Here is a 20975-nt window from a genome sequence, read left to right on the forward strand (position 1 = left end):
GAGTCAAAACCCCCGACGAAATAAACCGGACCGAAACTACTGAATTTAACTGACACAGAAAAAGCCCAAAGAACTCTGCTCTCTGCGACACAAACTGTATTACTCAAAAAGAAAAACAACAACAACAAAAAAAACCAAGCAAAAAAACACGTTTATTAATGTCATTCGACCTTTGAGTCAGACTATGGTAGTGTTTCATCTACGGAGAAACCGACCGGTTTCTGGAGCGGTACCTTTCCAAAACACACACGGCAGCCAAAATAAAAGTTGGGCCTCTTTTGCAATGTGTAATTTCTTCATTATGATGGAATGCAACAAAATATCTTGCCCTTGGGTCGCTCAGTTTCAGCCCAAACAAATGCAAATGGCTTGTCAGATGACAGCTGTTTGATAAGGCTCCTCTACAAGACCTGCATGCTTTACTTTTTTCCGTGAAACTTGGGATGAAAGGCAGAAGGCAGGAAGAGAATTAATGTAGCATACAGTCTAAAGGCAATGCTACAACCGTGATTAAGTAGAAAAGTTAAAAGGCACAGATTTTCCACAGCTTCGCTGCGTGCAACCCATCCGTGTAACAAGTTGACAGGCCGAGCGCGTCAGCTCCATCATCCCCTCCGACAGCTAAAACGCGGCACCGCATCCCTTTTCAGAGAAAATTTGCGTCTGCACCATGAAGCGTTGTACATTATTTCTTAGCACTGCAGGGGGCTCAAGTCCATATGGAACCTTCACAAATATTACCACAGATCAAACCAGCGGCGTTGGGAGGCAGATTTGACATACCTATTTAAATGAACAGCAGGGGTCCTCGGGCAGCCTCGGGCGGCGCGGAGGAGCTCGGCGGAGCGCCAGCCGCGGCTCCATTACTCAGCAAAGACACCCTCTACATTTATCATTCATTTCATTTCTGCCAGGGCAAGAAGCTCATTTGCCCAAGGTCAACAAAGAGCGAAAAGAAGGTTTTCTTTTTTTTTCTTCTTCCCCAAGAAATAAATGTACCTGACAAGGGGGGATTTTTGTCCTGTGGGTTTGTGGCGCACAAATAAACACCGGGGCGTCCTGAAACAGCAGAGTGAATGTGTGCCTGGGAGTCAAGCAACCTGAAATCTGACGGGGGACGGGGGAAGCCCGGTGAATGTTTTCGCAACTTTTAAAAATCACAAAATGAAGAAAATAAAACTTGACATCGTGTTCTTATGGTGAACGGGTTCTGCTGTTGAAAACTGGATATTAGCATCCAGGCCTTTCATTCGTGGTACCCTAGGGACTTCCCAAATCTGCCATCAGACACCTCTAGCTCTGAAACAAAATAAAAGCGGGTCCCAGTACGCTTAAATGCGGTTGCAAGTCAAAGTGTAATAAAATCATTTCTTAGGTCTTGTGGAGTCACAAATTCTAGATTCCTACACTGCCTTCGCTTCTGAAAAGCAAAAATTATGTATGAATAAACAAAAAGCACAGACAACAATTGGACTCTCTCCCACGGTAAAGGCCTTACAGCCCCTGACAGCAGCATATACTTGTCCCCTTCCCTGCTTCGCCCTTTACCTTCGACGCACACGCGGGCCTTATTACTGAGCTGAGCACCTATCCCCTAAAATGATCTTAATTTGGAAGTAACAGCCTTTGAAGGTCAAACCGCCCTGATATAAATTCTGTGATGTTTACCATTAGCAAAAATGAATTAATAAAATATAAAGCTTTTCAACACACTGCCTTACCTCTAGACGTCTTAGTTTTAGTTCAATATGAAACATACAAGGTAAGTTCTGAAGCTGACTAATCTCTGATATAATTAGTCACTTACCTTACGGTTCATATTATTAATCATAAATGTCATATACTTACGTGCATTAGTGAATAATACGACTGTTTGCCAGTATAGAAAAGAAAATGAAATGGACGGCCATCTTCTCCCCACTGGATTGCTAATGAAAAGCCAGATGGAAAAAAAATAAACAAAAATAAAAATATACACAGAGAGAGCCCAAAGAGCTGTATTTAACTGAAGGTAAGACAGGTCTATAATTCCGATTAACTTTTAAAATAACAAAACAGCATTAATATATAGTATTTTAATACGTAGTTCAGCATGTTTAACTTGTAAATATTCAGGATATTTAAAATTCCATATTCATTAACATAAAACAACGTTTATATCTGGTAACATATTCCTATATATTTCACCATGAGAATTTCTAGAACTTGTTTTAAATAAACACATATAAAATAGCCCAAATCTTCTTGTTAGAACAAAAACATTTAAGTTTGGCTGTAAATACAGTACGCCCCCATATTCCTTAAAAGGAAAACGGATAAAATCAATGACATCGTACATTCAGGACGTTAGGAAAAAGCACACTATAACAAAGGAAAACCCTAAATGGATTTTTCCATGCCACATTATTTGTTCCAACTCTGTGGTGACATACCTCTGAGAGTTTAAACGTCTAAAACAGAAGGGGCCCCTGAAGGTGTTATGTGTAATTCCTTTTGAAATACAGATGGTCATTCACATCTAATAAACACCAAATAAACTGAGGAATGGAGTCACTGCACTACATAAACCAAACCTAACTCCACATCCTTTGCCCTTATTTCTACTGAGTTGTTTCTTGGTTAACCATTTGTGGGAACACCAATATGTTAAGGGTACACTCCTTTGTCCACTACATAAGTTGAAAACTCTTTTCTCCCAATCTGTCACCCACCTTTTAATTTGGTTTACAGGTCTTTCATAACCAGTAAGTTTAAAATGTATATATATGTGTGTGTGTCTACAGCATGTGTATATATAGCATGTGTGAAACATAGCACGTGTGACACAGTCACTTCCTCCATGGCACCATTTCTTGACTGTTTTTCACTATCACCTCTACTAAGAAGCCTTGTTAGACATTTCCCGCTCTAAATGCCTCTGTCTCCATGAAATTTCAATACCACAAATACACCGCATATTTGCTGATGTACATGGTGGCCCTCTGGAGGGCCATAAACATTGTAACAGCTCAGACTTTTCTCACCTCCTATGCACCCTTTTATGCCACCTCAGGGACAACATCACTCCTATTGAGCGAGCATGCTTCAAGACTGGCTTCCTAAAAACTATTTTCCTATATTTTCTTCTGGAATTTTTATTTTTTTCATGTGCAGAAATTTCACCTCTATGAAATTTGTGTTCGTGAGGCAGAAATCCAAGTTATTACTTTGTCCAGCGAAGAGTCATTATCCCATTACTCTTCTGATACTATGCTTTGTTGAAATACCACCTGTACAAGAAGTAGGATATTTCTGTCTTCTGAGGATAGCTGACATTACACATAGGCCACTTTAAGTGAACATACATAAAATGAAGACCAAAATTTCTAATAAATTATGAAGGAAAGTCTTGATAGGGATTTCAGCTTGAAAAAGAAAACCAAATTCTTATTTGCCAATGGCTATGGATGAATTAAATACTTCTCCCACATCATTTTCATAGACTTCATGAAATCCTGCATATCTTCCAAGATTTAGAACTTTACTCTGCAATCCGTTTTCACTGTATCGTTAAAGCATTCAAGTCAGAATGTGCCCTAGAAAGATAAAACTCATGGCTGCAGATACAACTCTACTGTAAAACTTGGAGGGGTTTCTGAATTGGGTCTCATTTCATGAGTGTGAGTGCGTGAGTATGTATGTGCGTGCATGTATATATATTTGATTTCATGATATTTCATTCAATCTAAAGATGTTCCAGATTTTAAGATGCCCTATCCTGTATGTTCTATAAAGAGAGAAGGATAGGGGCGCCTGGGTGGCGCAGTCGGTTAAGCGTCCGACTTCAGCCAGGTCACGATCTCGCGGTCCGGGAGTTCGAGCCCCGTGTCAGGCTCTGGGCTTACGGCTCAGAGCCTGGAGCCTGTTTCCGATTCTGTGTCTCCCTCTCTCTCTGCCCCTCCCCCATTCATGCTCTGTCTCTCTCTGTCCCAAAAATGAATAAACGTTGAAAAAAAAAATAAAATAAAAATAAAATAAAGAGAGAAGGAAAAAAAGCTGATCATCATAGTTTACGTTAATTGTAAAATGAGTCCCATTGTCAAAGATCTTAAAATTGAAAAACTGTCTTTCCCCCAAAAGTCCTACCAGGACTCTGATGAAAATTACGCTAATTAATACCTTGAAAAGAAGCAACCTTGCAATCTTTCCTTACAGGAACATGAAGTCTTTCTTCCCAGCTATTCAGATTTTCAATTATGATCTTGAAGCTGCATAATTTTCAACATAAATCTCTTGCATGTTTTTGTTAACTTGTGTCTGTGTTTAAGTTTTTGTTGTTCTGGACACTGCCCCCTCCCTCATTTAACTATGTTTTCTATAAAATTAACTTTACACAATATACTCTCCTTTCACTATTTTCTTAGACTTTTTGGTTTAGAATATTTCACAGCAACAGTGAGAGGAAGGTAGAGATTTCCCATATACTATCTTTGCCCCCACCTATGCATAGCCACCTTCATTATAAACATCCCCCCCCCCCCCCCCACTAGTGTGGTATTCTTGTTACAAGTGAACGTACTCTGTCTGGCCATAGTTTACATTAGGTTCATTCTTGGTGTTGTATACTCAGTGGGGTCTGGATCCACCAGTATAATATCATAGAGTAGTTTCAATGCCCTAAAAATCCTCTGTGCTCCACATACTCTCCTCAATCCCCGGCAACCACTGACCTTTTCATGGTCTCCATAGTTCAGCCTTTTCCAGAATGTCCTATACTTAGAATCATACGGTAGGTAGCCTTTTCAGTCTGGCTTTTCACTCAGTAATTTGCATTTAAGTCTCCTCAAGGCTTGACAGCACCTTTCTTTTCAAAAGTGCTGAATAATATTCCGTTGTCTGTACCTACCACAGTTTAATTATCCATACACATACCAAAGGACATCTCGGTTACTTCCGAGTTTGGGCAATTACAAATGAAGCTGCTTTAAACATCTGTATGCAGGTTTTTGTGTGGTCTTAAGTTTTCAAGCCCTCTGGATAAATACCGAAGAATACAAGTGCTGGGATCACAGGGGAAGAGGATGCTTAATTTTGTAAGAACCTGCCAAACTATATCTTTCAGGGTGGCTGTCCCATTTTTGCATTTCCACCAGCGAAGAATGAGAGCTCCTGCTGCTCAACATCCTTGGCATAATTTGATAATGTCAGTGTTCGGGTTTTGGCCATTCTAAAAGGTGTGTAGTGGTGTCTTAGGGTTGCTTTAATTTGCATTTCGCTGATGCAAAGCATCTTTTTATATGCTTATTTGCCACGCATAGATCTTCTGTGGTATCTACTAAGAACTTAGGCTCATATTTAAATTGGGTCATCAACAGTAAGAAATTACTGTTGAGTTGAAGAGTTCTCTGTGTATTTTAGGTAACTGTCCTTTATCAGATAGGTCTTTTCCAAATATTTTCTACAACCTCTTTGTGGCTTTTCATTCTCTTGACAGTGTCTTTCTCACAGCAATTTTAATTTTAATGGAATCCAGCTTATCCTTTGGTGTTGTATATAAAAAGCCATAGCCAAACCCAAGGTCTTCTAGGATATTAATTACTGATTCAATTTTCTTAACTGACATAGGCCTATTCAAAGTGTCTACTTCCGGAGTAAGTTTTGGCAGATTGTATTTTTCAAGGAATCGGTTCGTTTCACATAGGTTATCCAGTTTGTAGGTATGGAGCTGTTCATAGTATTCCTTGATTATCCTTTGAATGTCCTGGTATCTGTAGTGGTATCCTCTCTTTCAGTTGTGGTATTTGTAATCTGTATCCTCGCTCCTTTCTTTTAGTTAGCCTGATTAGAGGCTCATCGATTTTACCGATAACATAAAACGGATGTATACAATCTATGATCAAAGAACCAGCTTTTGTTGATTTTCTCCACTGATTTCCTGTATTCAACTTCAATGACTCCTGCTGTAATTTTTATCATTCTTTTTCCTTTACTTACTTTGGATTTAATTTGCTCTTTGTCTAGTTTCCTAAGATGGAAACTTACTAAGTGATTTTAGATCTTCTTTTCTAACATATGCATTCGATGCTATAAATTTCCCTCTGAACATTTCTTTTACTCACTCCTCTCATACAGATTAAATATTAGAATTCTCTTGCCAGAGGCAAGGTTAAAGTTTACAGCTCTGGACTCTCTCAGTATATGTATGTATGTGTGTGTGTGTGTATACACACACACACACACACACACACACACATACACACACCTACTGAAATAGAACTGTCTGCATGGTTTTTTTAAAAACATGAGTGCTATTAAGCTGTATTTACCCTACATATTTGCTATAGACTCTTTGTCTTCCCCTGCCCCCCCAAATTCATGTTGGAACCTAATCCTCAATGTGCTGGTATTTCAGTGTGGGGCTTTGGGGAGGTAATCAGGTCATAAGGGCAAAGCCCTCATAAATAGAATGAGGAGTGCCCTCACAGAAAGAACCCCAGAGATCCCTGGTCCTTTCACCATGTGAGGACATAGGGAAAGACAGTGGTCTATGAACCAGGAAGCAGGCCTTCACTAGAGTGAGATTTTGGATTTCCCAGCTTCTAGAACTGGGAGAAATAAATTTCTGTGATTTGTAAGCCACCTGGTATGTGGTAGCCTGAATGGACTACGACAATACTACAGCATTTTCACTTGCTTTTCTCACCCAACAGTGTGTCTTATCTATACTAACACAACTAGAACTACCTCTCTCGATCATCAGCATATTACTCCACAGTAGGATTCTCTGACAGTTTAGTTAGCTATCCTAAATTGGTGAACATTTAGATTGTTTCTAGTTTTTTGCCGACACGTAATACTTACAGCTTCCAATCTGATAAGGGATAATGGTTTCTTCTCATTGTTTTATAGAGCATGGTTTCTGATCTGATAGTTTCCTATGTTTACTGGTTGCTTGTATTTTCATTAATGAATCGCCTATTTTTCTCTTAAGCTGTTTTTAACTTTAAGAGTACTTATTCTAGATAACAGACCTCTGTCTTGTTTCAAATTTTCTCTAGTTTGTTGCTTTTTTTTTTTTTAAGCTTATTTATTTTGAGGGGGTGGGGAGGAGCAAAAAGAGAGGAAGAGAGAGAATCCCAAGCAGGCTCCATGCTGTCAGGGCAGAACCTGATGTGGGGCTCGATCTAATAAACTATGAGGTCATGACCTGAGCCCAAATCAAGAGTCTGACACTTAACTGAGCCACCTAGGCACTCTAGTTGCTTTTTAAATTTATAGTGTCTTTTTTCCAATTCAGAAGTTATGAATTTAAAATAGTTTATTGATCTCTCTCCTTTGCTTTTCTTGTGACTTACTGGTATAATCTTACCCATTATTTGAGAGTTGTATGTTTATCCTTCAACTAGCCACTTTAATTCTATTCTAGAATCTAAATCTCTTAATTCATAATGAACTTTTTAAGTCTTGACCCAATTCTGTCATCTTATGGATACAATTTTTTTTTTAATTCCGTTGAGTGGATTAAGAAATAGGACACTTCTGTCCACAGAAATGCAGACACCTATTTCCATCTATTTTTTAAAGACTGCTACAAAGTTAAAACAGAAAATGAGAATAATCCAAATGTTCAGCTCAAGAAATTTTGTGTCTATGATCCCTCTTTGAAGAATCTACTAGAAAATGAACTCCATTCAACCAAGAGATGACAAAGGAAACTGTAGCAAAAGGAGTTATGGGCAGCTTTTAATAATTTAATTATAGATGTAAGATTAGAACAAAGATGAGTAAGAGGTATACAGAATAAAATGTTACCCAAACCAAAGGCAAAACAGAAGGAAAGGGTGAAATGCAACACTCTAAACTGAATTAAGTATCCTCAAACAAGCATTTGGGTTTACTGGAACATACCCTGAATCAAATCTTCGAAACATGGGATCATAATGGACAAAAAACTAAAAGAAATGAAACAACTTAATCAGAGAAGAAACAGAAGAAAAAGCTAAAATCATCAGAAATGTAGGGGCACCTGGGTGGCTCAGTTGGTTGAGCGTCCGACTTCGGCTTGGGTCATGATCTCACAGCTTGTGAGTTCAAGCCCCGTGTCAGGCTCTGTGCTGACAGCTCGGAGCCTGGAGCCTGCTTCGGATTCTGTGTCTCCCTCTCTCTCTCTGCCCCTAACCCACTCACATCCTGTCTCTGTCTCTCTCAAAAAATAAATAAAAATTAAAAAAAAAATTTTAAATCATCAGAAATGTAGACTGACTTATACGTTACTCAAAGAAGAATTAGATTAAAATATAATAAAGGACATTGGGGGAAAAAGTAGAAAAACAATCAAGAAAATGAAAATGAGACAAAGGAAGAAGAGGAGTCAGACAGACAGACCACGACTGATGTGGGAAGCAACCAAAGAAGGAATAACATTTATATAATTGGAGACCCAAAGGACAAAAAGAAAAAATGGAACAGAACTAACATCTATAAAACTTTCTGGATGTAAAGGACCTGAATCTACATACTGAAAGAGCTCATCAGCAGCACAGTAAGCTAACCTTTACCAGTCAATTCAATGACATACTTTCATAAAGTTACTAAACAAAGATAAGGAATCTCTAGGACCACCAGGGGAAGAGGTTAAATGACTCCTAAGGAAAGATAACTAGACTGATATGAGACTTCTCAAGAACAACAGCCAAAGCAAAGCAACAACAGAGCAGCACTTTCAAGAAACTCAAGAAAAGAAAGCGTGAACCAAAGATTTTTCCCTCCAGCCTCGCTGTCCTTAAGTATCAAGGCTATAGGAAAACAATTTAAACACATAAGAGGTCTAAAATTTTTGTATCTATGAGCCCTCTTTGAAGAATCGACTAGAAAACGAACTCCTTTCAATCAAGAGATGACAAAGGAAACTTTAGCAAAAGGAGTTATGGGCAGCCTTTAATAATTTAATTATAGATGGAAGATTAGAACAAAGATGAGTAAGAAGTATACAGAAGAAAAATATTTTAAAAAGTAGAATACACACAGACACATATTTTTGTATGTGTACACACAGACATGAATTTATTTGTAATGTTGCAATTCGGTGTTTTTAAAACAGTTCCTGTCCACCAAAATACATACAGGCAGAGAAAAAAAAAATCGCAATTTATTTGTTACCAATGAGACCATCATGTTACTTATTAGATCATCCTTACGCTCCATTCCATACTGGTTTGTGTGGTTTTGACCACCTCGTCATCAACTGGCAGGATGCTCATATCATCTCTGCACGCTTAGCATTTCATCCTTCACCGATTTGGGGCATGTTTTTGTAACGGAGTATCATTTTCAAATATTAGAATAATTGATAATTTGAATGTTTCCAATATTCAGATATTTAAATAAGGATATTCTACTGTAAATCTAATGTAGTTTTTAAGTTTGTGGTTTTGTATTTTCTAAGTGGGCAGTCCTAACCTCTATAAATAATAATTGACTTATTCCTAATTTCGGTGCCTTTTTTAATCCTACTGCTTAAGCCTTTCAAAACAATACCGAGTACCAGGGGCAAGTGGAGACATACATTTCTGAACTTAAGGTAAAGGAATCCAATGATAGCTTTTTTTAATTTAATGTGTTTCTGTTTCTCAAACTGAGAAAGTTTCTGTTTAATTCCAGTTTAAGAGTTTCATCAAAAAATAAATGCTGGGGGTGCCTGGGTGGCTCAGTCGGTTAAGCATCCCACTCTTGGTTTCAGTTCAGGTCACGACCTCACAGTGTGTGAGATCAAGCCTCGGGTCAGGCTCTGTGCTGACAGCAAGGAGCCTACTTGGGATTCTCTCCCTCTCTCTCCCTCTCTCTCTCTCTCCCTCTCTCCCTCTCCCTCTCCCTCTCTCTCTCTCTCTCTCCCCCCCCTCCCCAGCTCATGCATGCACACATTCCTTCTCTGTCTCAAAATAAACATTAAAAAAACCCCAAAATGCTGAATTTTGTTAAATTACCTTTTTTTCATCTATGAAAATGTTTTTTCCCCTGACTCAAATAACACATTAATAAATTCCTAATATTAAGCCATCCTTATATTCCTGGGGATAAAAAGGTTCTGGCACATTTTTCATATAATGCTTTATTTGGTTTGCTATCATTTTATTTAGTGAGAACAGACTACAGGTATTTATGCGATTCATGTCTAGATCTAATAATTGTGTGAGCCTTTAAAGTGACTCTGCAAGCTTTCGTTCTTTTTTTCTGCTCTGCAACATGTTAAAAAGCTCAAGCTTTAGCCAAGGTATGACAGACCTCACGGACAGAAGCTCTGGGCTTTGCTCCTCTCTGACTACCTGTGACTTCTCTAGCTTTGAGTCTAACCAGTATTCTCCTGATTAGGACAATTTGGGGAATCATATTTTTCTTCAAACTACCTGTGTGAGAGTCAGTGGGGTGCGGCAGTGTTTTGGAGCAACGATTGCTGGGGCCTGTGCACATCCTGCCTCAGTCGCTTCCTAGCTGTGTGTCCTTGGTGTTTCAATTCCTTCGTCTGTAAGATGAGGAACACGATGGTATCTACTTAACAAGACTGTTGTGAGGATTAGGAGGACATACCTACAAAGCACTAAGAGCTGGGCCTGACTTGCTCTATGTTTCCATAAATACTGGTCATTTTTATTACTTAGGATACTCTTCAAATTAGAATAAAGCTACCCCAAAACGATCTTACACTTTAATAATACCCTCTGAATATTATTTAAAAAGTTTAATACTGTCCTTTTATGTTTTCCTTTCTCCTTGACCAGACTTGCCAGAAGTTGATCAATTTTCAAAGAACCAGTTGGTTTTATTTATCCTACCTCTTCTTTCAAATTTCTTCATTCAATAGAGTTCTTTTCCTACATTCTTGAACTGAATACTTAGTTCATTTACTTCTAGTCTTTCTTAATGTCTGCCAAATACATGTTTGCCTCTGTATAACACCTGCCCATATCCCACTGGGTTTGCTATGAACCATTCTCATTGTTCTACATTTCTAAATAATCTGCAATCTCAGTGTGGATTTCCTCCTTAATCCAACAGTTTTATGGTTCTGTTGATTCTAAGTCAGAAAATCTAATCTATATAAATTCTTGGAATTTGTTAGATTGTTCTCTATGACCTATATAATTCTATTAATATTCCATTAGCATCCATACAGAAAAATGTATTCTTTGTACTTGTATGTGTAGCTCTAAAATCATGCTGTGTTATTCAAATTCTTTAGAGCCTTAGTTAACAGCTTTTGCTATGAACATTTCAATGCTAAATGCTTGGTACAAAAAGGTTCATGGTCGTCAAAACCACTTAATGGATATTAGATCCTATCAATATAAATTAACATTCTTGTCTCATCGAACCATTCCCCGACCTCCTTGAATTCCATTTCATCTAGTATTAGGTGCTATTCCTTGAGCCTGTCACCAATCTGGTATATGTCTTTGTTTTTTCCGATATTTTTATCACTTGCCTGTAACAGCAGAGCAGGATTTTTATGTTAACTCAATCTGGAAGCTTTCATCTTTTAATAAAGAGGTGGCACTTTCCAAACATCATAGTCTAGTCAAATCTAAATTTCCCTGGTATTTTTAAACATAAAAAAATCAGTTTGCCTATGTTTACAAAGTACAGCAAAACTGGTAGGTAGGTGGCAAAAGGAAATTTGCTAATTCTCAAGGAGTCCTGTTTAAATACAGTTAACTGCAGTGTAATAAAATCCTACTGCTACTGACACAGTTCCAAAATAACAAGCATTCTGCAGGGATCTCTAGAAGTTTCAGTGTTGCATTCCAAGTGATGTAATAACAAACTTTTAATACTGAGAAGCTGGTGAGATTTGAAAGAAACAGCCTCAGAGGGGCGGATGCATAAGAGATGCAAAGAGTAGAGATACACAGAACAAAGAGAAGAAGACACGTAAGTGAGGAGCCTGTGAGGTTGAAAAATAGACAAGCCACTAAAGATAAGAAAAAAAAAAATCAGTTACACATTTACAGAAACACCACTAGGTCTGGGTGTGTATGCCTTGTATATGCAGTTTTATTTCTAAACTGAGCTGCATCTTTAAATTTGACCTGTACTTGTAACACAGCCTTCATGTATGATGTCTCCAAGAGCTATTAATTGAATTGGTGTTATAGTTTACAATCAACCATGTCAAAGAAATGAGAAAATATAAAAAGACAGAATGTATTTACAAAAAGACCCCTAATACTTGTAACGGGATTCAAAATACAAGTTCTCATTTCGAAGAGAGAAGGGAAGCAGCAGAATGAAAGAAGGCCAGGCTCTGCACACAGGTTAAGACTTAGAAGTATCAAGGCAACGCAAATACATTTTTTATAGAAATATCTGCTCTCCTACCAATCTCTATTTAATCAGCTCTAATTAGATACTGAGTAATGAATGCTGCCTGCACATCGAGCATCTGCGGCTACTGGGCTCTTCTCTACCGGGCACATTTTTGCTGCCGAGTTACATGCTTACTAAGAGTCAGTTGTGTTCGTTCCCAAACCCGTTTATTACAATTGTACCTCCTTCTGTAGTTACCTGAGTTAAGTATTACATAAACGGATGAAATATGAGTGGAAACAGAAAAGACAGTTTTCGCATCTATGAAAATGAAGTTGAATGCTTTAGAAAAACTGAAAGGCAGGTTACCAAAAAACCAAGTTTGTCCATCTTCAGTGTGGTTAGAGAAAAAGTCTGCAGAAGTGAAGAAATATTTTGCACTCAGATTTCTTGGAAAGTCTAAGTTCTGTGCTCCACCGTGAGGAAACCAAACCTAAAACACTTTGATGATACGTCAACGACAGCAGGGTTATGCCAGAGAAACAGGGAGAAACAGATACCTACTCCAAGAAAAATACCCTCTAGGGTTATAGGAAAAGATTGATGAATAAATGTAAATTTATAGCAAGTGTTTTTAAGAAGTGATTTCTGGCTTTAGTACTTTTTAAATTAACTGACAACTACCACCAGTCCACACTGGGGAATAGGCTTTTAATGTAAATTAGACAACAGTAAATACATGATTTCCTGGTTTGTATGTCTTCTTCAAGATTTAATTTTACACATTTAAAAAATAAAGAGAAAAGCTTAAAAGAAGCCAGAGAAAACAGAGGGCCGGGCAAGAATGATGGCTAACTGCGCATCAGAAACAATGCAAGACAAAAGACAATGGAATTATATCAATAAAGTAAGGAAAGATCAAAAGGGGGGGGGGAGGATCTATATTCAGTGACAATATGCTTCCAAAATGAACAAAAATTTTAAATTTTCAAGTAAAAAAAAAAACTGCATTAGGCTTCAGCAGATCTGTTCCACACTCTTCCTCAAAAAAGCATATTAGAATGCAAACGGATTAGTATGACATTAGTATAGGCACGAACTCTAACCTGACCTGATTGTAATATAACTTACTTTAAGAAAACAGTTTGTAAATTGCAGTCATTTCTCATTAGGTATAAAATATCACTGGCTGACTTCACGATGGCCATGACACAGGAGCGCATCTCCACCATGTGCGAGCGGCTGCAGATACGCAACGTAACACTGCAGTACAGGAAGAGCTGTTCATTCATTCCTGAGCCAACTTACCTCTCTGTTTTGGAAAAATCTGTTCAGGATGCTGTAAAATAAATTAAAGTGCATTAGATAAATTACTGTAACATAGAAACCGAAGTGAAATTTTTAAAAAATATTAAGATAACTACCTTCATTATTGGCCTGGCTTGCTTCTCAAACAAACCACTTGGAAAAAGGTAAGCAATAGCTCTCTGAAAAGACACACAAAGGTTCATTAACAGTTAATATAAACACAAGTGACTGAGTGCTTACTACATGCCAGATTGCAAAGTAAGAGTTTCATACACATTATCTCATCTCATAATCTTTTCAATGGGATAGTAAAATCACCACATCCATATCCCCCCAAATAAAAATAATTTGTAACTATTAAACTGGTTATTAACAACTCTGAAACACAGAGGTGATACCGCAAACTTCTCTTTTTTGAAAGCAAACGAGAGGCACTCGTCTACAACCTCTGTGCTCAAGAGCACCCCTTCGAACTCTCCGCTGGCAGTGCAAATATCAAAGACTGAACACGGAAAAGAGCAGGCTGTAAGTCTCATCCACCGTGACAGCCCCGACGTTTTCTGACACTCTTTGAACTCTTCCTAGAAGTTGTGAGAGGCTTTTAAGCTACATTTTTTCCAGCCAAGTTCTCCTAAATGTCTGTTTCTCAATGGGGATGCTACTGGCATTTTGAGTGGGACAGCTCTGGTGCAGGCAGCCCTCCCCTTCCCCTGGACTGCAGGTCACTCAGCACGCCGGCCCTTCCCAACAACCTATGCCAGTAACATCCCCGGTGCCTGTGACAAATCTCACCCCCACGTTTCCAAATGCCCCTCGCCTCCCCGTACGCCGCCACCTTGACAACTGCGTAAGCCATTCATTCCAGCGTCTTCTTCTCCAACACCGCTCCTCACAATGAAAAGCAAACCACGTGCATTGTCATTTCTGTTGAAGGGTGTCGGATGAGAAGTCTGTGGCCTTGGATCTTATTAGCTCTGTATCTGAACCCTAAATGAACTGGCAGCTCATGGAAACACAGTGCTGCTCTTTTAGAGAGGCTGTTCTCACGATGGGCCTCTCTGCCCACCCTCACAGGAAATGTGCTAGACCAGATTCTGCCCCCGAAAGTAGGGGCCTGTAATTTGGGGCTTGTAAATTCCATTACATTAGGGAGCCCGTCTGTGACTCTGGGTCGAGCTTCATTCTCCCATTCGGCCTCTTGGCAATAAAACCGACACTGAAGACACTCTTAGATCAAACATCAGAGGGCTCATTTTGTGAACTTTTTTTCTTTCTAAAACCAGAGACTCCTCTGCCTTCCTTCTCTGAAGGAGAAAAGGTGGACTTTTTAATAAGTGATGTTGAGAGAACTGACTGCCATTTGGAAAATGATAAAAGTGGATGCAAACCCGACAGCATACACAAGAATAAACTTCAAATGAGTCAGACGGCTAAACACAGAGAATCAAATCAAACAAGTACTAGAAGAAAAAACATGGTGAATTCCTTTACAAGCTACACCCCCACAGGCAAAACCAACATACAGCTTATTCATGGATTTATAACAATAAAATATGAGAAACACTCAGCACCGCCCCCCCCCCCCCCCGCCAAGGTTGGTTGCATAAATGATGGCACACCCTTGCCATCAAGCACTCGAGCCATAAAAAAAAAAGACAGGTAAAAGCAAGATGCAAAAGAAATGTACTTAGAGTGTGACCTGGTGTAAGAAAAAGAAATAAGATAATACACATAGGAATGGGGGGCGGATATACATCGGCTTCTTTCCACACGTAAAGGTAAAGTGGAAACTAAAAAAAAAATCATCTATTAAGGGGTGGGCAGCAGCAGGTGAGGGGCATGGGGACGAGTCCTCTGAAGCGTGAATATGTCATATACATTAAAGACTAAAATTTTCAAAACAAACTCTAAAACTTAATGCAGACATAAACAAATAAACCTAACTTCTAATGACAAAAACAACTGCAAAGAAATCCCCAACTTTATTTGGAAGGCTTAGCGTCAGGAATATTAATACTAAAATTCTGAAATATTATGTGTATATTACATAGCATAAAGTAAATACATATATTAATTTTACAGTGACCAAAATTTTACTGTAGAGGAGATACAAATATAAAAGAAATGTCAGTTTGAATGAGACAAATCAATACACACTCATGATCTTTAAAAAATATGATTTCCTACATTATTCCTCTAATATTTAAAAGATACTAGTTTTTAGTTGTGTCCCCTGAAAGCGCATAGAAGCAATGAAACTCTAGGAACAATGGGTGGCCCCTAGCATCCAGATCTTAGTTTCTAAATACAATTTCTTAGTACAAGGAACAGCGTATGGCAGAGAAATGGTTAGGCCTTAGGCAGGAAAAGTATAAAATAAGCCTGAGACACTTTCCTGTGCCAGAAAACAAGGAAGTGCTCAAAAAGAGAAGCCAGCTTCAAGGAGCTCCCACTGGCCATACCTGGGACAACGCGAACATCAAAAAGAACAATGACTATGCCTTGTAACATGCTCAATATGCACATGTTGAAGAGTGTGCTTGTGAACACACACACACACATACACACACACACACACACACACACACACACACACACACACAGGCTCACTGGCTTTCTCTTTTTTCCAGAGTTCTGAAGTAGGGGGCGAGGAGAAAAGGAAAGCCTCTGTATGAAAGAATACCAGTTAAATAAAAATAGAAGGAATGGCGGAAGTAGAAAATCATTGTTTTATAACTTTCAAGGTAATCACCGGTTTCAGCCAAGGATCACCAGTGGATGCTAAAATCATTGGCTGAAAGGTTACTGGGGAATGGAATATTCAAATGAATCCAAAGTATCACCCCAGAGATTACCTGCCAGTTACAAGGCGGGGAAGAAGTTCCTTTTACAATAAAGAGGTCTAGCGGTTACTAGTTTTAACCAAGGGATAAGATGTACAATCAATAAGTGGGACAAACTCACGATGTGCCTCCCGGTGTGAGGGAACAAGAAGTACACAATATCATGGGAGAACTATCTGTATATACTCCAAATCTAATCACAAGGAAGTAGAAAGCCAGAATGTGGGATAACTGTAGAAGACAAATGGTCTTGAGTTCTACAAAACTAGCTGGCTATAAAGGCATTGGGAGAAAATTGAGAAAATTTAAGTATAGACTATATAATGCATGACATTATAGAATTATTATAATTGCATTTAGGTACAATAGTGGTATTGTGGAAAAAATGGTATAAAGGTTGTATGTATTTAGCAGTACATGCTGAACCATTTAGGGGTTAAGTGTTATATCTGCATTTTCAACGGCTTATTCAAAAAAAGCTTTAATGTACAGAGAGAAAGGGAATGTGGCAAAACGTTAACTGGCAAATCTATGTGAAAAGTATACGTATATATGTATGTGCATGTTTGTCTTCGTTGAATATTCAAATTTCCTGGAAATTTGAAAAATGTCAAAATAAAAAACTGAGGAAAATGTTAAAAATTAAAAAATAAGCCAGATCTTTCCAAATCTAACCGGTCTCAGCAGGGCCACCAAGAGCCTACAGCACCTGTGGGCCACCTAGACTTCAGGCCTGGTTCCCACAGTAGGACACAAGGCTGGTCAGACATCTTGGCCAAGGGGCTACTGACTCCAGGCCTGGGGGAGAGTATTAGCGGGGAGGACTAAAGGACAGCTCTTCAGCTGGGGGTGAGCGCTCCATAATTACAGGGGGGAAATCCAACCAACTTTCAAATTCGGTTCAAGCTGTTACTGGCATCATTTTCAAATATAAAACTTACCATTAACTTAGGAGTCCAAGAAGAGAATGAAAATGTAAAGAATTCCATCCCACAGCTGGATTTCTCATGAAAACTAAGACTCAGATAAGTCACGAGGAAGTTAATTGGCAGAACTTGAAAATAAAGTGTTGACTGCAAGGGGCGTCTACGTCTTACAGACAATCTCAGTTTTGAAAAAATAAAAGCAAGCCAATAAAGAATCTGCTAGAAATACTCTGCAGTTTCCTGAAAGGATGAGGAAAAGTAGCACTGTCTTAAAAAAAAATCTCAGCTAAAAGCAAATTAACACATATTTACTAATTCATAATTCCTCACCATATTATTAGGTGATAATATAGTCTGAGATGATAAAATACCTACACAATGGGATGAAGTGAGGTGAGTGATGTAGACACTGTAACGTAGTATTAGGCTACTAATGACCTTCTGATATGGCAGAGAGAGGATCATGTGCTTCTGGACTGGGACTCACCACAGATCACTGGAACCACAGAAAGCAAAACCACAGACAGAAGGGTTAATACTGTAGTCAAGGGATAAATCAAGAACCAAATTGACTGCAGAGTCCTCAAGTGAATCAACTAGAAAATAGAACATTTTATAGACAATTGGGGAAACTGAAATACAGATTAATATATAAATGTTCTCACACCCTGCTACAGACTATATTCAAATTAATTTTGTTAAACGTGATAACGGTATTGTGGTTGTACAGGAAAACATCCCAATTTTTTGGAGATATGCACTCATGCACGAAGGGCTAAAGTACCCTAATGTTCGTAATTGACTTTAAGAGAAAGTAGTTCAGCCACAAAATATGAAGGTGAAGTAAATATGGCAAAATGTCAAGTTATTTAAAGTAGGTGACGGTCATCGGGTATGCATTGTACAATGATGTCTCCTTTTCTGTATGACTGAAATTTTCACAGGAAAAAGTATACAAATTCATGTTTACTGCTATTGCTATTAGCCTAGAATATTTCGCTTTTTCAGTTCTGGTTTCTACCCCCATGTTTAATATACCTACATAAATACATAGATGTGTGTGTGTGTGTGTGTGTGTGTGTGTGTGTGTGTATACAGATACATACACACATACAAGTGATGAATCTTATTCTTTTACAATTGAACTGAAATTGTTTTCAGTTCAGATAGAAGCAACTATTGTCAGATATAAGCAACTGCTGTTTCAGTCAGATATAAGCAACTATTGTCTACACTTCTAAATTTCCATTGATTCAGTGTATTTTTGAACTGTTTTCAAAACCAGTATTTCAGGTATTTTGAATTGTTTTAATGAAAGACAAAATAAAATGAAATCACAGAATGATATTACTTCTACTTCCAAAGTGTTCTCTTTCTTTCAAACAAGACAAGGCAAAAGATACAAATTCTCACTTGGGGGGAAATGACGGAGCAATCTTCTGGTCAACACAGTCCAAAGGAAGTCTCTCCGATAATGGAAATATTCTATAATCTGTGCTGGCTGATACGACAGCCAGTAGCCCATGCGGCCATGATGCACTTGACACGTGGCAAGTGTGACTGAGGAACTAAACTTTAACGTTAGTTCATTTTAATGAACTTGATAGCCATTCCTAGTTTTCTCTTCTGTGAGGTGAGGGCATTTTAATACTCTGGATCTGTGATTTGATTCCTTGGGGGCTTGGATGGGGAACTCAGCATCAGGGAAAGCTGTAGAAAGTCGAATTTCCTGACATTTCTCTTGATACCACTGAGGCCCTCTGCTACTAACCAGAATGACTTTAACTTAACTGTGTCTCAGAACTTGGATTCTATACCCCATTTCTGCCTGAATTTGAATGCTGGGGACAGGAGGCAGAAACATTTATATACAGTAAGTGTCAGGAAAACCTAGGCATATACATACACACACGAACACTCACATGGGGTGAAAATGAAAGTAATATCACAAGACTCCACAGATCCCCAATTAGTCCTCTTGTAATGTTTATTAATTCAGGGGCCCTTATTACAGTTGGCGGCTCCTGCCACCCCCGTTTGTTCCTTTCCAGTTAATCTTAACTTGCTACTGGAAAGAAAAAGATGTAAATACCGAGTTGTGACCAACACTGAAAACTCCTGCTTGTTTTGCACCTCTTTCCTCCTAGGAACAAAGCAAAAGGAAGAAAAAAAACAACCAAAATGACAAGCATCCCCTTCTTTCTTGTGGCCTCGGAACGCCCACCTGACGGAACAAGGTCGTCCTCCAGAGCCCATGAGGACAGAGCCTCGTCTGCAACATGCCCTCCAGGGAACCCTCTCCCAGTGTCTGCAGAGCATTCAGTCCAGGTCCCCACCTCCACCTTAAAGGCAGAAATGGTGAGGGGAGGCAGGCACCCATCAGCTTTCTCTACCGCTGCTGGTAGTGACACAGCTCCTGGACACTGTGCACGTTTGCAAAGTATGAGACCGTGCGTGTGCGCTGCAGTCTGCTGTGCCAGCACCAACCTCCGAGCACGGTGTCACCCAAGTCACTGCCATCTCGTTACAGAAGCTCTGCCATCAGCTGTAAGGGTACCGGCCCCTGCGACGAGACCCACCAGGGAACACGACAGCTTTCCTGCTTCCTGCCTTTCAGACTGTCTCCTTATCCAGGGATAAGATTTCACCTTCCTTGACCAGGATGACTTGTGTGTAATCAAGGCCAGGCAGGCACATCCCAAACCCCTACGGGGGTCTGTTAGGGCACGGGGACCTGACACTTCAGCAGAAAGGGATTTGTGCAAGCCCTTCCAAATACGGCATCTACCTCTCCACCTCTCTCCATACCGCCACTAATTTGCCCCTTTGGCTTCCTCAATCAGTTTCTCTCCGAAGCCACAGGCTCGAGAGACTTCCCCAAGCTCTCCCTGCAGATGGCATACAGCTTCACCCTCACTCCTTACAACGACAGCCTCTGCCCCGCACCTGAAAAACATCTCATAGAAGATAAAGTCTTCCACGGGCTCACGCCTTGAGTCCTCGGGGCTTCCCAAAATACACAATACCTAACAATACTATTCCTAATTCAACATAAGGCTAAGGACCGTATTTCAAATAAGTATAACAAAGAAGCAGCAGCAAGAATGGTTAGGGGCAGAAGGGCTTTTTCACACAAAATTTTGAATTAAGGTGGGGCGCCAGCATGGCTCAGTCAGTTGAGCACCTGATTTTGGCTCAGGTCATGATCTCGCGGTTCGGGAGTTCGAGCCCTGCGTCGGGCTCTGTGCTGACAGCTCAGAGCCTGGAGCCTGCTTCAGATTCTATGTCTCCCTCTCTCCACACCCCATCCCTGCTTGTCCTCTATCTTTCAAAAATGAATAAACATTAAAAAAATTTCTTTTAATTTTAAATTAAGGTAAAGATTTGGTTGGGAAAGTTTTAGAAGTACCAGAAACAAAAATGAGAAACAAAGGCAAAGAAAGTGTTAAAATACATTTTTAAAAAGTTTTCCTGATGTTATTCAGAAGTATCTACATTAGCATGATAAAAAAACGGAGAATTGAAATATTAAGATAGGTGAGGTTAAGTCAACCAGAAAATCAGTGAAGGAAGGCGGTGAGAGAAATATTTGACTCTCTGCTCATGTAAACTCGTCCCC

The 20975-nt window shown here is 39.2% G+C and overlaps 1 protein-coding gene across 1 annotated transcript in view; it reads right to left on the bottom strand.

Annotated features, from left to right (window-relative positions):
- The window catches only part of MRPS9 (mitochondrial ribosomal protein S9), a 66604-nt gene that overhangs the window by 20485 nt on the left and 25144 nt on the right, over positions 1 to 20975 (bottom strand). The window contains exons 3-5 of the mRNA XM_043603048.1: positions 13704 to 13766; positions 13588 to 13618; positions 1849 to 1928 (exon numbers count right to left, since the gene is read on the bottom strand). Coding sequence (XP_043458983.1) covers positions 1849 to 1928; positions 13588 to 13618; positions 13704 to 13766 — 174 coding nt within the window. The remainder of the gene's footprint in view (positions 1 to 1848; positions 1929 to 13587; positions 13619 to 13703; positions 13767 to 20975) is intronic.

This window comes from Prionailurus bengalensis, chromosome A3, assembly GCF_016509475.1.
Source record: "Prionailurus bengalensis isolate Pbe53 chromosome A3, Fcat_Pben_1.1_paternal_pri, whole genome shotgun sequence".
In the NCBI taxonomy this organism is placed as follows: Eukaryota; Metazoa; Chordata; class Mammalia; order Carnivora; family Felidae; genus Prionailurus; species Prionailurus bengalensis.